This window comes from Podospora pseudoanserina, chromosome 1 (assembly GCF_035222485.1).
Source record: "Podospora pseudoanserina strain CBS 124.78 chromosome 1, whole genome shotgun sequence".
In the NCBI taxonomy this organism is placed as follows: domain Eukaryota; kingdom Fungi; phylum Ascomycota; class Sordariomycetes; order Sordariales; family Podosporaceae; genus Podospora; species Podospora pseudoanserina.
Window position 1 is genome coordinate 2,628,710 of NC_085920.1, and position 15,491 is coordinate 2,644,200.

Genomic DNA, 15,491 nt, shown 5'->3' on the forward strand with positions numbered 1-15,491 from the left:
TCATATTCTAGATGGCGACATTAGCAACTACGGCGGACATGAGGAACACATCTATCCACAGAAGAAAACATGAGGATGAGAGCTGATTCGCCAACAATCATAGAGGAATAAAAGGTTTCGAAGCGAGCATCGTTCCAGGACGGGCAAAGTTGAGAAATTGTATCGCACACAAGCCATCTCCCACTTATAAGTGCAAGATGACAGCATTGCTGATTATTCTCCAACACACCAAGTTGGAACAAAACGAGAATGAACATAACAATGGAAAATAGTCATTATCGTAACAAACTCCATACACACCAAACCCCCAGCAAACCATCCATCAAGCTAGGTACCCAACATTTACTCCCATGCTTTATCACCCCACCACCTTCTTTTGTTTCTCACTCTACCATTTCACCGATTGCTTTCCCACAACCAGGTCAACATGGCAAAACATACGCTCCCTCTCCCACATAATACACAACACACTCTCTACTCCCCGCCAATCGAAATCTCTGCCCCCCAGTCCTTCCTAATCGTCAACTCCTCCAGCCCCTCCGTCTTGCTAATCACCAACCCCTTCTCGTTCGCCAAATGCAACAGACAGATAAAGCAGTAACTCGTCGAGATGTCATCCATCACCGGCTTGGGGTACACCCTCTGCAGCCCGTTCATCACATCGGTGAACTTCAACTCTGGATCCTCCGGCGTGGGGCTCCCAGGTGTAGGGGCAGGGGGTGGTGCCTCCTGTCACGTATCATTAGCATCATTATCATCATACAACCCCCAACAGTATGTGGGCGACCGGTACATACCTCCAACTTCTCCAACCCCATCCCCTTCCAAATCTCCTCCTTCAACCTCCTCACATCCACCTTCTTCGCCACCCTCGCATACTGGACATACTCGGGCCTCACCCTCCTCGACTGCGTGACCAGCATCGTCCCAAACGCCAGATCCGCCGGGTTCGTCACCGTCATCCCCCCAAACGCCCCCGTCATGCCTACCTCCGTCATGCCCCCCTGGTTCCCCAACGGCAAGTCCGGAGAGAAGTGCTCCCTCGCATCCGCAAACTCATCATCCATGTCGTCATCATCCGCATCCCCACCCGCAAAAGGCAGCCCGTCATCCTGGAAGAAGTTCGCATCGTAGTCTCCCTGCGGTAAATCATCCGAGAGCGGGTTGCTCTCCGGCGCCTTTTGCGAAGCCCAAAACGCCTCGTTAAGCTCCACCGGCCCGTTGCTGTCCAAGGCTTCCGCTCGGCGGGCGGACACGGCGTCGTGATGGCCCGAGGTGAGCTTCTTCCTGCTGTGGAGGCGGGCCTTGGGCTTGAGGAACAAGGACAAGAGCTGCTTGCTGTTGAAGTGCTTGTCGTCCGGCAGCAGGTTCCGCGTCTTTGACTTCCAGTCCTTCTTCGCCATGGAAATGGTCGTGTTTGACGTCGCAGAGGTGTAAATCGCGTCTGCGATGGCGGGGTCCAAGGGCGAGGCAAAGTCGATTTCAAAAGGCTGCTTCTCCTTGCGCTGCTTGGCAGGTTCGGTGGTCTTGTTGTTGTCCTTAATCTTGCGGATGCGCCAGTGCTCGGCGTTGGACCAGTTCTTTTGGAGGGCTTGGTCAAAGTAGCTGAGGATGTCCTCGTGGACCTTGTCGGCTTTTTGGGCGTGGGTCATGGAGATGACGTAGTCTGGGTTGGCCGTGTCCATGAGGTCGACCGCGTCGCCTTCACCTTCTGCTTCCCCGCCGTCGTTGCCCAAACCGAGGCCGGCGTCAAAGACACGCATCATTTGGGGTTCGAGAGCAGCTTCACGAGCCCAGGCTTCACCGCCCTCGCCGAAGGCTACATCGCCGCCGAGATCGAAGGTGCCGAGGCCGTCAAAGTCGTCAAAGCCGAGGGGGTTCTCGTCGTCGATGTACATCTCAGACTTGTTGCCAGCCCCGGGGGTCTTCTCCTTCTCCTGGTCTCGCCAATCCTCCGGCGCTCTAAGGAAGGGGATGTCAAGCGAACCAGAAGGATCGCCAAGATCAAACTCCTTGAGCGAAGGACACACATCCATCTCATCCAACCGGCTCAGGTCCGGGAAGAACCTCTGCCCAAGCCCGACAACATCAATCTCAATATCCCCCTCGTCCTCCTCCTCGGGCATTTCCGTGTCTTCCTGATCCTGCATCGACCCATCCATACCCTCGTCCTCTTCCCCTTCCACCCCTCCCTCCTGCGCCTTCTTCTTCCTCGTCCTCGAAGTCGAGGCATCATTCGCATCGTCACTACTATCAAACACAATCCTCCCCTGCGAATCAATCATCAAATGATTCAACAACAACCCCTTCGCACCCCCCTCATCAAAATCCGCCGACGCCTTCTTGAAAAGCGGATCCACCGCAAACTCCAGCTCAAACTTCTTCAACTGCAACGAAGCAAACGACGGCGCCAGCGTCGCCTCAGACGACCGCTGCGTCTTCTTCTTGGCCTTCTTCCTAACATTCCCATCCTCATCCACCTCATCCTCCTCCTCATCCTCCTCCTCCTCCCCCTTCTTCCTCTTGCTATCCCTACTATCCGCCAACCCGCTCAGCAACTTGCCCGTCTCGGTCGCCACACTGTCCACCCTGCTGGTGTAAATCTTGACACACCCGTCCAGCGTGCAGCTCGCCTTTTGGAAATTAACCCCATCCCCCTCCTTCAGCAAGCTCATGTCGTGAAAGTAGTCGATCAAAGCAAAGTTCCACGAGTTGGCCGCGTTGATCTTGTTGTCGGTCGCCATCTTCATCCACTCCTCAAAGTTGGCCAGGATGGGCACCCGCTTCATGGGCGTGACGGCCTTGCCGCCGATCACGACGTCGTTTTCGTCGTCGAGGAAGTTTTCCCTGCCGCTGTGCCGGCGGCGGCGGTTGTTGTTGGGAGTGCGGGGGTTGGATTGGGAGTTGTCGGGCGAGTCTACGCCGTCGAGGTCGACGAGGGCGAGGGATTGGCGGCGGGGGGTGGTTGCGCGGGCGGCGCCTTCGGTGGCGGCTTGACGGAGCTGGTTGACGTGGGCTTCGTGGAGGGCTTTGCGGCCGTGGGAGCGCTGGGCTTTTTCTTGGGCGTCGTCGTTGAGGGGCATTCTGGTGTGGCGTTGTTAGGGGACTGTTGAGAGGTGGGCATAAAGGAGGTGAAACGCACTTCACTGGCGACTTGAAGGGTGAGGCGGCCATGTTCCCCGAGGGGACCCGGCTCACGCTTCTGCGGTGCGCCGCTGATACACGAGGCATCTTGGACTGATTTTTGAACTCTGAGTGCGCTGTTATTGTCGTCGAATCATCTGTTCCAAAAAGGCGATCAGAAAAACAGGTTGTCGCGCTCCTGGCGTCGGTTCGTGGTGGTGGTGGTGGTGGTGGTGGTTGTCGTTGATGGTTTCGGCGGCTTCAAATTTGGCAATTGATTGATTTGTTGGCGGCGACAAACCCCCCTCCTTCTCGGTGCTGTTTGTTTACTTTGGGCCTCGAACGGCAAAACCGATTGCGACGGCGCGATTGGCTGGCAACGGGTCTGATGTGGCTCGTGCGTATTGAGGAACACGTGCTGATAAGGAATAGAAGTGTGGGGTATATCGCTGGGTGGAATCCGGGGGTGTGGGTTTTGAGAGGGAAGATTCAACGTGCAAAAGCAAAGCGGTCAGACGGCTCCTTTGATGGGCGGGCGGATGGCTGCAACTGAAAGGTAACGACATGTTGCATTAGGGCTGTTGGATTTGTTCTGAAGGAATGACGGTTGTGGCTGTCTGTGCTCTGTTGATTTTATGCCAACGTCCCCCCGCTTGATATTCATCATGATGCTTCCATCGTACTTCGAAGAGACAAAGCTCTTGCGCCTTTTGGTCCACGACCTCTGACCTGAACTCAATCCTTCTGTCAGTGCACTCATATTTTCTGTCAACAACCGAGTTAGTTGCGCCTCTAGGTAGTGTTTATCCCAGTTGGCCTATCATCAGGTCTCTTTTCCGCATGATGTTGCCCATCTTCAGTCTCCTCACGATGCACCCATATCACACGTCGACGCATGCCGTTTCAAACTGCCAAGGTCTCGACACCCGCTGATTGCTGGGACCCAATCAGCGTCTTCGCCACCGCCGCTGTTGTAGGTACCACCAAAGAGAGCTGAAGCCCACGCGGCCCAGACCGTTTTGTTCGCTAACTCGTCCCGGTGCCAAGCCAGCTCCTACCTGAGAGCACCGCTAGAGGGATGATCTCATACTTAACGAAACAAGCAGCTACCCAACCGTCGGCTACGACCTGCTCTTGGAAAAGGGACAAAACAATAACAATTCGGTACGCCCGGTGAGACTTATATAGCTCCACGGTCCGCACGCCGGCTTCGCCATTATCGGCGCATCGATTTCTTTCAGTCCGCTGCCGCGCAATGCCATGATATCACGAACAGAATGCCACCTCCTCTCCGCACGCGGAGCAGATACAGCTCCCGCCCTGTTGTGACGGCCTTCTTGCTTATCACGATAATAACGACGTATTATACGCTCTTCTCGCCAGCATCAGACATCGCCAGTCGCCAACAACTACACCGGCGCAGTTCGAAACTTGTCGCGCGACATGTCAACGATAATGTGGCGAGAGCGGAAAACGTCGACTGTCGCATGGTGCACAGCGCCGAGGACCAATGCGCCTTCATCCTCGCCAACTGCGAAGACGATGAAGCCGGGCTCGTCCATTACTTGTCGTTTTACTACTGCACCCTCGGCGGCGCGAAACCCGTCGCCTTTGCGATTCTTGCCAGCTGGCTTGGTTTGCTATTTACGACTATCGGGATTGCCGCCAGTGACTTCTTCAGCGTGAATCTCAGCACCATCGCCAGTGTCCTGGGTCTGAGTGAGAGCTTGGCAGGGGTTACGTTTCTCGCGTTTGGAAATGGCTCTCCGGATGTGTTTAGCACCTTTGCCGCCATGGGGTCTAATAGCGGGAGTATGGCCGTTGGCGAGCTGATAGGAGCGGCTGGCTTCATTACTGCCGTTGTGGCGGGTTCCATGGCATTGGTGCGGGAATTTAAGGTCAGCAAGCGCACCTTTGTGCGGGACATCGCCTTCTTCATCGTGGCTATTAGCTTTACGATGGTTTGTCTGGCGGATGGCGAGCTGCACTTGTGGGAGTGTTTGTGCATGATTGGGTTTTACCTATTTTATGTGGCGGTTGTTGTTGGGTGGCATTGGTTTACGGCTAGGAGGAGACGTCAAAGATTACGAGATGTTGCGTCCCGTACGCACTATTTCGGGCCTTCCGGTAGGGGAACAGAAGAGTTCGAGCCGTATCGTGATGAGCCGGAAGATGATTCGGCACCGGTGGGTGGCCGGTCGAGCAGTGCTCCGGAGGTTGCCGATATCAGTGTCTTGGAGCGGGCTCCACGAATCGAGGTTGATGGTGTCGAGGTCCCGGCCGCGCCGTCACCGGAAGATCAAGAAGATCGAGAATTGCACGTTGCGACGGAGATGGCCAACAGCATGCGTGCAAATCGCCCTCGATGGACTCGGAGCAACACCACCACTATTGCTCCTATTCGACCTAGCCTCGTCGGTGTGTTGGAGTTCCGATCTGTATTGTCCTCGCTACAGAAAGCGAGAAATATGCATATGGGGCCCCTTCCTACTCGAGCAAACTCTGGTCACCAACGGGCCAGCTCTACTGCCGAACTTCCTCGTGGCCGTCCCAGGAATAGTACCCTGCCGGCTCATCTACCAACAAACTCGAGAGAAAGAGCGCTGTCACACGGCAACAACCCCCTGAATCTACCAAACGATGCTCTTCCACAGCCCGAGTTTGCCCATGGCAGACCGAGCACCCGGATGAGTTCAGCAAGCCACACCGTTGACGGCATGCTTGCACCACCATTAGGCTCTTTGACAGCAGCCATCGACCATGCGATGCGGGAAGAGCAATCGCCTGGGCAGTCTCCCATGCCTTCTCCACGTTTGCAGTTGCAAATACCGCCATCACACAGCAGAACTTCCAGCGGTCACTCGTCACCATCGCTCTCACCTTTTCCCGGATTCATGGAGTCTCCAGCCCTTCTCACACCAGCCTCACCAGAACACCCACCCGCTTTCCCCTTTTCAGACTCTTTGGATATGCGCCGTCAGTCCATTTCTGGGTTTCCTGACCACGTAGAGGAGCCCAAACCGGTCAGATGGTGGCCTTACTCGGTGCTACCACCTCCTCATGTGCTTCTCGCAACCTTGTTTCCCACACTTCAGGGGTGGAGGGAAAAGACGTGGTGGGACAAGATACTCAGTGTGATATCGGTACCGAGTATCTTTCTGCTCGTCACAACACTGCCGGTCGTCGAAACGGATGCCGGCGACGGCGAGAGCTCGGAAGTGGATTTCTTGGACTCTCCCCCGTTCGGCCAGCCGGGGAACACTGCGGTGCCCGTCTCGGTAATGGAAGCCAATCTTGCGGAACCCGAGACAGAATGGGAGGAATACCGACGAAGGACCAAGTCCGTGTCGTCACGGTCGATGATAAGCCCATCGGCATCTCAGTTGTCACTACAGCAGCCACCAGACTCGAGCTCGACGCTTGTTTCTGGCTCTGACCGCCAACAACAACCGCAATTTCCCAACTCTACACCGGTCACACCACAGGTCAATAAACCCGTCAGCCTCGAACCCGACCGAGTGACCACGGCATCGGAGCATCCAGCAGGATGGAACCGCTGGCTTGTCGCCCTCCAGCTTTTTACAGGGCCAATGTTTGTTGTCCTCATCGGGTGGGCCAACACGATGGAGGACTATGCGAACCCGACGAAGACGCTTCTGATGCTTGTGTTGTACTCGCTGGTGGTCTCGCTCTGTCTGCTGGCGGCACTCCTTTTGACGACATCACCGGATTCGAAACCCAAATACCACTTTCTGCTCTGCTTTCTCGGGTTCGTGATTAGTGTAGCGTGGATCTCGACGATAGCAGGGGAGGTGGTGGGGGCGATGAAGGCGTTTGGGGTTATTCTGGACATTTCGGAGGCGATCTTGGGGTTGACGGTGTTTGCGGTGGGGAATTCGCTGGGGGATTTGGTGGCTGATGTGACGGTTGCTCGGTTGGGGTATCCGGTTATGGCGTTGTAAGTTTGCTGTCATTGTTATTATCACCACAAGTCAAAAAAAGCTAACAATTCGCACAAACCAACAGGGCGGCATGCTTTGGAGGTCCAATGTTGAATATTCTGCTTGGGATAGGGATCGGGGGTGCGTGGATGGGGATCACGAAGGCGAACAAGCGCCACAGGAAACACCCGCACAGACCGATTGAGTACAAGCCGTATCACATCCAGGTCGGGGGCACGTTGATGATCTCGGCGGCGACGGTGCTGATGACGTTGATTGTACTGCTGATTTTGGTGCCGGGGAACAACTGGATGATGACGAGGAGGATTGGGTGGGTGTTGATTGCCATTTGGTCGGTTAGCACGCTGGTCAATTTGGTGGTTGAACTTACGGGGGTGTGGGCGGATGTGTCGTGAAAAATTACTTTGGGTGTGATGAGCTATGATTACGATGGAATGAGTTCAACTGGTTTGAGATTGTGGTGGTGGTGGTGGCGGGAAGGGATAGAGACAGGTTACGTGGCAGGAGAGAGAGGTTCACACAGCCACAGATGGTAATTTTACCTTTTTTATATTACCTTTTGTATGATGTGGTAGTTTTTTGGGGGCTTGTGAAAGGCATGGAGCACGAGGAATGTCTTTTGGTTGGTTGTTTTGGAAAGGTGTCAAGATGGGAAGGGGAAAGAGAATATATCTGGCTTCAGGAAAGTCTAATTCTGATGTTCGAGACGGAACAACCAACAGGTGGTGTACGTACGTTACGTATGTCTATATGAGAATCACAAAGACGGGATGGGATGGATGAGGCTGGGTGTGTTTTGGAACAGGACAGATATATGGGTTTTGCTGATAGGTGTGTACAGGAAATGTATATGGAGTGTATTTTGTATCTTTCTGGGTTCTCTACACTACAATATGATGTGTCGACGACAAGGTTGCTGAGGTGAAACTTACATGGTGGGGTGTGTCCATCAAGGTGTGTGCAAGGTGTGGTGTTTGACCCCTGAAAGTCTCAAGCTCCCTTCGCTCCCGGGAACTTCCCCGCAATTGGTCCAACTGTGGGGTTTTAGTGAGAGCCAGAGCCAGGAGAGAATGAGATGAGGGGCAATCGGACCTTTCAGAGCTTCCCTGTCTGGCAACGTGGGACTTTTTGTTTTGGGCTAGACTGTTGCTGCTGCTGCTGCCGCGTTGTGTTGCTTGCTTGGTTGGTTGCTTGCTCACCGCGATTTTGAAGTTTAAAAGGAGAGAGAGAGCTCTCTTTCCAACCGTTGAGCCTCTTTGCCAAGTATCTATACAACCCGACTCCCCCTTTCTCGAGCTCTCTCAACTACAATCTTTGACAACAAACAAATATAACCGCAACCATGGCCACCAGATCCGAGATCCAAACCTACCCCCCCCTGGCCGAGCGCCCAATCAAGAACACCATCGTCCTCTTTGACGTCGACGGGACCTTGACGCCCGCCCGTCTTGTAAGTCCCCATTCGCACAAACCCCCTTGAGTCTCTGAAGCAAGGTCAAAACTAACAGTCAAAATCTTAAAAGGACGCCTCCCCCGAAATCCTCCTCCTCCTCTCCCAACTCCGCCAAAAAGTCGCCATCGGCTTCGTCGGCGGCTCCGACCTCCCCAAGCAGCAAGAACAGCTCGGCGACCCTCTCCGCGTGCCCGTAACCTCCCTCTTCGACTTTTGCTTCTCCGAAAACGGCCTCACCGCCTTCAAGCTCGGCCAGCCCCTCCCCTCCAACTCCTTCATCAAGTACATCGGCGAAGACAACTACAAAGACCTCGTCAAGTTTGTCCTGCACTACATCGCCGACCTCGACATCCCCATCAAGAGGGGGACGTTCGTCGAGTTCAGGAACGGGATGGTCAACATCTCCCCCATCGGGCGCAACGCGAGCAATGAGGAGAGGCAGGAGTTTGAGAGGTTTGACAAGGAGAGGGGTGTGAGGAGGGAGATGGTGGAGAGGCTGAGGGAGAGGTTTGGGCATTTGGGGTTGACGTACGTATGATTGGCCTGACATGATTGGGAAATGGGTTTGCTGATTTATGGCAAAAAAAAACAGGTTCTCCATCGGCGGTCAAATCTCCTTTGACGTCTTCCCCACCGGTTGGGACAAGACCTACTGCCTCAAGCACCTCGAGGAGGACGCCAAGAAGGAGGGCGGGATCGAGTACACCACCATTCACTTCTTTGGCGACAAGACCATGGTTGGCGGGAACGATTACGAGATTTATGAGGATCCCAGGACGACTGGGCACTCGGTCAAGGGGCCCGAGGATACGATTAGGGAGTTGAAGGAGATGTTCGACCTTTGAAGGTTTGGGGGGGAGGGGGTCGCTTTGATGTCAAAAACAAGGTGTTTTAGCAGGCAAGGCGCTTAATGGGGGGGTTTGCGTAGCCTGGCTTGCTTGCTTTTTGATGCAAGATAAAACAATAAGATCTGTCTTTCAAATTTCCATCACTATATTTCACAACGTCCCAGTACAGGATTATGCTCAAAAAGTGTATGTAAATTTCAACTATCCAAGCACACCGACTGTAGAATAGATAGCATCACGACAATAAAAAGAATGGAATAAATAATCCCCAAAAAAATCATCCCCTACAAATCAGTGCCCAAACTCCAAATGCGGCACAATCACCGGCCCATACTTGGTCGTCGCCGTGTAAGCTCCATCCCCCTGCACCACAAAATCAACCGCCAAACTCAACTTGCTCAACCCTCCCGAATTTCCACTGTGCACACTCCCCGCATAACCCGGCTGCCCCTGCCCCTGCTGCCCCCCATTGGCAATCACCTCCGGGTCATACGCCACAATGGCGACATAGTTCCTCCTCGCCATCAGCTTCTTGTGCTCCCTCGCCGCGCCCGACGCATCAGTATGGAAGATCTCCATCATGTCCTCCTTTGTGTCCGACACTTCATGAGTAGACTTGTGGCCGTTCTGGGGAACGTAAAGAAGCTTGTTGTTGTGGAGCATCTTCATGAGGTAATTGCTCGAGGGCGCGGCGACGACGGGGGAGGCGATGAGTTGGTACATTGTTTTGTGGTCTTGGGGGTGGGAGGGGTCGTGGACTAGGCCTGCGCCGCAGGAGTTGACGTCTGCGAGACACAAGAATTAGTAAGGCGGTTAAGAGGGTGAGATGGAAAAGAGAAAAAGGGAGGGGGGAACAAACCTCCTGACAGAAACGTCATACGGATACCCTTTTGCTGGGCGATCCCCTGGAGTGTGCGGATGAGGTAAGTACGCTCGAGGTCCTTCGACTCGTGAGTCCAAAGGTCTTTGAGCTCTTCGGCAATGTCAAACTCGCCAAACTGGTTGAGGACGTTGCCCATCAGCCCAGACTTTCCAACAGCCTTCTTCACTTCCTTGAAGCCGTGCTGGACCATCTCCTTGCCGCCTACCACGCCGGCGACGGAGGACGTGACCTTGCCGAGGATGTTGTAAGTGGTATTGACGGCTTTTTTGCCCGTGGCAAAGGTGTTGGCGAGGGTTTCGACAGTTTCGAGACGGGGATAGATGACCGGTACCGAAATCATCCAGATGCAGTGCTGGACGCTGGGCGGGAGGGTGGCCACCTTGGGGAAGATGCCTTGGTATGTCGGGCCGGCCATGACGCGGGTTTGAGTACGCTCGGAGCGGCAGTCTGGGCCGATGACTACCATGGCGGGACCGAGGTACTTGAGGAAGTGCCAGCCTGAGCCGGTGACAGTGAACAGATCCATGTCTGAGCTGACGTTGCGTAGGATTTCAACTGTAGTGTGATGCTGGAAGAGAAGATACATCTCAATAGCGATCCGGCCGATGCCCTTGAAGACAGCAGACGACTGCATGTAGTCGGGATAGGAGCCAAACCCATCAAAGCTGCAAATAATCAGTATCAAAGTAGAGCAACCAAAACGGGGTTGACAACTCACATATCATGATCATCAATCTGCAAAACGTGCGGAATCTGCGCAAACGCCTCGCGCATAAACGGCTGGTCAAAGTGACTGGTGTAGTAGTGAAAGTACGCATGCGACACATCCTCCTGATGCCGCGCTGTCCACGGCGCATTCTTTCTGTTTTCTCTCCCCTGCATCGCCAACCACTGCCTCAAAAGAGGCACCTCCTTCCAGAGACGATCACCGTAGATTTGAGCTCCCAGGCCGAGCTGGACATGGAACCCGCCGCAGTCGATGTTCTTTTGAAGGATATCCTTCCACATGAAGCCCACGCCACCAAGCCTCGCCCTTTCGTTTTGGTTGGTACTCGGCGCAAAGTCATTGCCAGAGTGGGCAAGCATGCGCCATCCTGTCTCATAGCGACCGGCAACGACAAATTCGTACCGTGTGCATCCCAAGTGCGAAGTCACTGCGTACGTCCACCTCTCGGTCCCATGGTCCGACATCTGGAGCGCCACATCGTACTTCCAGAAAGTCCACCTCTGGTGCGCATGTATGTTATTTGGCACAAGCTGCCGAGGATTGGGGGAAAGATCCATGCTAAGATGAATGTGAATGGTGGGAGGCTGTGGCGCATCGGTCACGATCATGATGCTGCCAAGCCAGACCCCCTTTTCCAGGTCCATGTTGACATAGCGCAGATACGGTCCAAAATAGACGCCATTTGTTGGCATCACCTTGTACACATCGACCCCGGCACTGGGAGGAGGTCCCGTGAATCCTGCTGTCGAAGGAGCTACCGATGCTGTGACGCTCATGATGCTCTCGGCGTAGCCTGGATGACCTTGGGGGTGGAACATGGGCGAGGCCAACGCGGACTTGCCGCCGCCCAACAGTGGCGAGGCAAGCGGGTTTCCATAAGTGGATGTGGTGGGCGAGAGGGGAGCTGCGTCGTGGTTTAGAGGGGTTGGTCCCTTGGGAAATTCCCACTGTGTGGCCTGGGTCGCCAGGTGAATGTAATAGTACTGTCCCGAGTTTTGGTCAAGATGCGCAATCCAGCCCTCCGGCAGCGGGGGTGGAGAAGACGCCGCCGCGAGAAGAGACGGTGTATGTGCCAGCGCTGGTTGCCCATTTTGCACCGCTGCGGGCTTTGCCTCGTTGGCGAAAGCAGGGTGATCGTTCGCAAACGCGGGATGACCGGCGTTGTGTGCTGGTACGGCGGCAGCTGTATTCGCAACAGGCTTTGGCTTCTCTGGCGCTGGCGATGATGAAGCAGCCGGGGCCGGACTGGCGTTGGGTCGGGAGCTGGAGGCAACAGCGTGCTGGGATACGGCACTGGGGGCAGGGCTCGGAGCCGCGTTTTGGGCAGGGTGTTGCGCAACGCCGGGAACAGCTGGGGCCGAGTTCGAACTGGTCGGTACCGGGCGTTGCTTCTCGTTCGGGTACTGGGAGCTATTTGCGCTGGGATTGACAGATGTATAGGCAGGCGGAGGAGTCGAGGCTTGCATGCGCTGGAAGTCTTGCTCCAATACCGAAACCTGTAGGTTGCTGCTTGCTGGGGCCTGAGAAGCCGGGTTGGGATTCTGGGGAAGATTGTAGCCTCCTTGTTGCGGTGGTGTGGGTTTTGGGACTACATCGGCCCCCTGGTACACCGTAGGCGGACCGAAGGGCTGCTGGTCCGGAGCTTCAGTCGGCGTCCAAGGCCGGGTGGGCTGTGGCTGCGCCGGGGGACGTTGGCCACCGTATTGCGCCAGTCGTGACTGTGCAGCAGCGCTTTGAGCCTGTTGCGCTTGTAGAGCATTAAGAGTCGCGGTCCCGGAGATGCCTGCAGCAGCATATCGTGCCTCGATGCCGCCCCCAGGAATCGCACCTGGCTCCACAATAGGAGTCTCAGGGGGCGGGGGTGATCCACGACTGGCGCGAGTCGTCGAGGTTGACGCCGTCGACGAAAAGCGGTTGATATTGCTTGCGCCGCCGGGAGGAGGATAGTAGGGCTTTTGCTGATAGGCATTCGAAATTTTTGGCGCTGGAGAGGCAGAGCTAGTCGAAGAAGAAGTCGAGGTCGAGATGGAAACGGCTGGGTTCCTGAGAGGCTTTGCGAACAACTCATCCCTGTCATCCCCTGGGCTGTCAGGGCTCTGCAGCGGTTTGGGTGCTGTTCCACGCCGTTCAGCAAGACCAGCCTTCTTGTCTCCAGTGTTCAGGGTCGGCCGTGAAGCTGAGTCTCCGTACGGCTTGGGACTTGATGATACCGGTGGAGGACTGTAGAGCCTACCAACAGGCGCGGGTGAAGAGGTCTTGCGGCCATCATCTGGATAGGGTAGCCGACTGGGCTTTGATGGCTGGGTAGTCTTGTGGAAGTCGTCGTCAGGATACGGAAGCGGCGCCGCAGAGCTTGAGCCCCCGAAAGGAAACGAGGGGAGTGGTGGCAGGGACGCAATTGCTGGCTTGGGTGCTGGCGATGACGATGGGCCTGCCGCGGTTGAGGACGAGTAGGAAGACGACGATGAAGGCGGGGCAGGATACTTTGGCCGGTTGGATGCCTTATCGGGGGCCGGGCTCAGCGGTTTGAATATTCTCAACGGCTCAACGGTCGGACTGTCGCAATCTTCCCCAGACGGCGCTGGGCGGCTCATAAAGAGCTCATCATCCGGGACATCGCGCGACCGGCTGGCCATCTTGTCAGGATGGTGTGCGGGGTGATATGCGCCGGCTTGCGCTGAAACTGCCACTGCCGGGCACAGAAGTTGAAACTAGGTACGGGATCTAGGGACTGCTTTCCCTCTCCAGATCCTTGAGGTGCGTGTATATCTCTCACCGAGAAAGCTGCAAGTGGTGCCGGCAAAGGGTCGTGATTCTGCCTGATGGAAGGCGGGGTGGTGCAGGGTTGGGAGACGACGTCCTCTCGCCAAGGCGTCAGCTGCAAGACGAACCCCTCCTTGAACCAGAAACGAAGCACCCAGAAGACAACGAGTTAGAGGATGATGTCCGGAAGCACATGCAGTTGAGACAGGAATGCCAGAAAAAAAAAAGTTACAGATCGAGACGTCGACGGGAGACCGGGGACGAGGTCAATATGCGGCCAGATGCGCAGACCCTCCTGACAGGGGAGTACCGAGGAGAGACAGGGGATTGTTCCGCGGGAGGGGCACCGACATGGGAGGTGGCGGCACTTGCGCACAGCTTCACGCTCAAGGAAGGACCCGTCGGCGAGCGCAACCGTGATTGGCCTTGCACCGTGGGCGCTTAGAGGTCTGCCCGTCTCCAGCCAGTGAGCAGCCCAAGCAAAGCGCCTTCACTGCCATGGCATGTGGCATGGCGGTTGCGTACCCTCACAATTGGGCATATCGCATTGAAGTCGACCCCGCCTAGACTCCATCTGAACATGCCGAGACGATAGAGAAGAAGCAGCAGATGCGGGTTGGGGGCGGAAAACTGCCCGTTCATAAATTGAGTGGTACGGAGTAGCTACCTACCTATCTTCTCAGAGTCTTTCCAGCAAAGCTCGGTTCATTAAGCCTTCGCACGCTGTACTTTCCACCAGTGCCCAAGTCGAAGGCTGTCCATCAAATGTACAATTTCATACTCGTCAGTCATAGGATATGTTTTTGCTTTTGGTCTAACTAACCACCTACTGCCCTCATTCTCACCCGCCTTGTTGAAATACACTTCCCTGGGGGAGGGCAAGACAAGCGTCTGTTCCACTAGGCAACGCGATTCGTGCTTTTCATAGTCGGACCAAGTGCCTGCCAGGGGTTGATTTATCTGACAGCAGCATGCCTGCCCTCTGACAACCATCATCTGGGTAGGCTTGTGGAAAACTCGAGTCCTGCACAAGTCAAAACGGCACTTGCCCAGGACAATTTGGGCGCCGTTGTTGTAGCTGAGCACCATGCCGTAGACTTGGTTCCTTGTCCAGCTATGAGTCTTTGCTTTGTTGTTTTCTGGAAAGTAGAACAATTAAATGCTGGCTAGATCACCGAGTCGAGCGAAACTGTCGCGGCTCAAGTGAGCATCGCGTGGGCGCAACGGTGGTACGGGGCTTGGTTGACCGATCCTAGGGTCACGATAACCCTGAACAGAACAGAAAGTGCTGATGGTTTCTGATAGGAACCATCGCGGTTCATTTTGAGATGGAGAACCAATGCCGTGGGCATGATGCTGTGCTCATTTACCATGTAGGTCTGATGGCTGTTGTACCGTAGACAAAATAGACCCCCAACCCAACCGATACCAGAGAGCTCCCTGCGAAACTATGATGTGACATGTAAGCATGCTGCGGACAGAACAAGCAGACTAGTCATGAGCATGCGATACAACATACCAGTAATGCCGTATGGTAGCCCAGAACAACTTCACGACATGCCGTGATTTTGTCGCCGGATGGGGTAGGAACGTATATCCATTGGCAATGATTCAGAGACTTGGACGCAGTGGCGGCACAGGGATATGATCCATCTGTATGGGCGTGAACGCCCTCGACGCCATCCTCGCCGACCATAAAAGTGATACAACTCGCCCTGTTCCACTTCCACGG

At 55.1% G+C, this 15,491-nt stretch overlaps 5 protein-coding genes across 5 annotated transcripts; 2 read left to right on the forward strand and 3 right to left on the reverse strand.

Annotated features, from left to right (window-relative positions):
- Window positions 1–138: 138 nt before the first annotated feature.
- QC764_107410 (uncharacterized protein) lies at window positions 139–3,533 on the reverse strand. The gene is made up of 3 exons (XM_062941998.1): window positions 3,143–3,533; window positions 798–3,084; window positions 139–729 (listed from the first exon to the last, which is right to left on the reverse strand). The coding sequence occupies exons 1-3, from the start codon at window positions 3,229–3,231 to the stop codon at window positions 475–477; spliced, it is 2,631 nt and encodes an 876-aa protein (XP_062804915.1). The 5' UTR covers window positions 3,232–3,533; the 3' UTR covers window positions 139–474.
- An 867-nt stretch (window positions 3,534–4,400) lies between these two features.
- QC764_107420 (uncharacterized protein) lies at window positions 4,401–7,480 on the forward strand (the record flags this gene model as incomplete). The annotated part of the gene is made up of 2 exons (XM_062941999.1): window positions 4,401–7,081; window positions 7,150–7,480. 2 exons carry the CDS (start codon window positions 4,401–4,403, stop codon window positions 7,478–7,480), a joined length of 3,012 nt encoding a protein of 1,003 aa, XP_062804916.1.
- A 947-nt stretch (window positions 7,481–8,427) lies between these two features.
- PMM1 (Phosphomannomutase 1) lies at window positions 8,428–9,438 on the forward strand (the record flags this gene model as incomplete). Its single annotated transcript, XM_062942000.1, has 3 exons — window positions 8,428–8,535; window positions 8,609–9,066; window positions 9,131–9,438. 3 exons carry the CDS (start codon window positions 8,428–8,430, stop codon window positions 9,381–9,383), a joined length of 819 nt encoding a protein of 272 aa, XP_062804917.1. The 3' UTR covers window positions 9,384–9,438.
- A 42-nt stretch (window positions 9,439–9,480) lies between these two features.
- Window positions 9,481–13,632, reverse strand: QC764_107440 (uncharacterized protein; the record flags this gene model as incomplete). Its single annotated transcript, XM_062942001.1, has 3 exons — window positions 9,481–10,171; window positions 10,246–10,934; window positions 10,988–13,632. 3 exons carry the CDS (start codon window positions 13,630–13,632, stop codon window positions 9,678–9,680), a joined length of 3,828 nt encoding a protein of 1,275 aa, XP_062804918.1. The 3' UTR covers window positions 9,481–9,677.
- Window positions 13,633–14,958: 1,326 nt separating this feature from the next.
- QC764_0009120 (uncharacterized protein) lies at window positions 14,959–15,455 on the reverse strand (the record flags this gene model as incomplete). The annotated part of the gene is made up of 2 exons (XM_062939853.1): window positions 14,959–15,207; window positions 15,279–15,455. 2 exons carry the CDS (start codon window positions 15,453–15,455, stop codon window positions 14,959–14,961), a joined length of 426 nt encoding a protein of 141 aa, XP_062804919.1.
- Window positions 15,456–15,491: the final 36 nt, after the last annotated feature.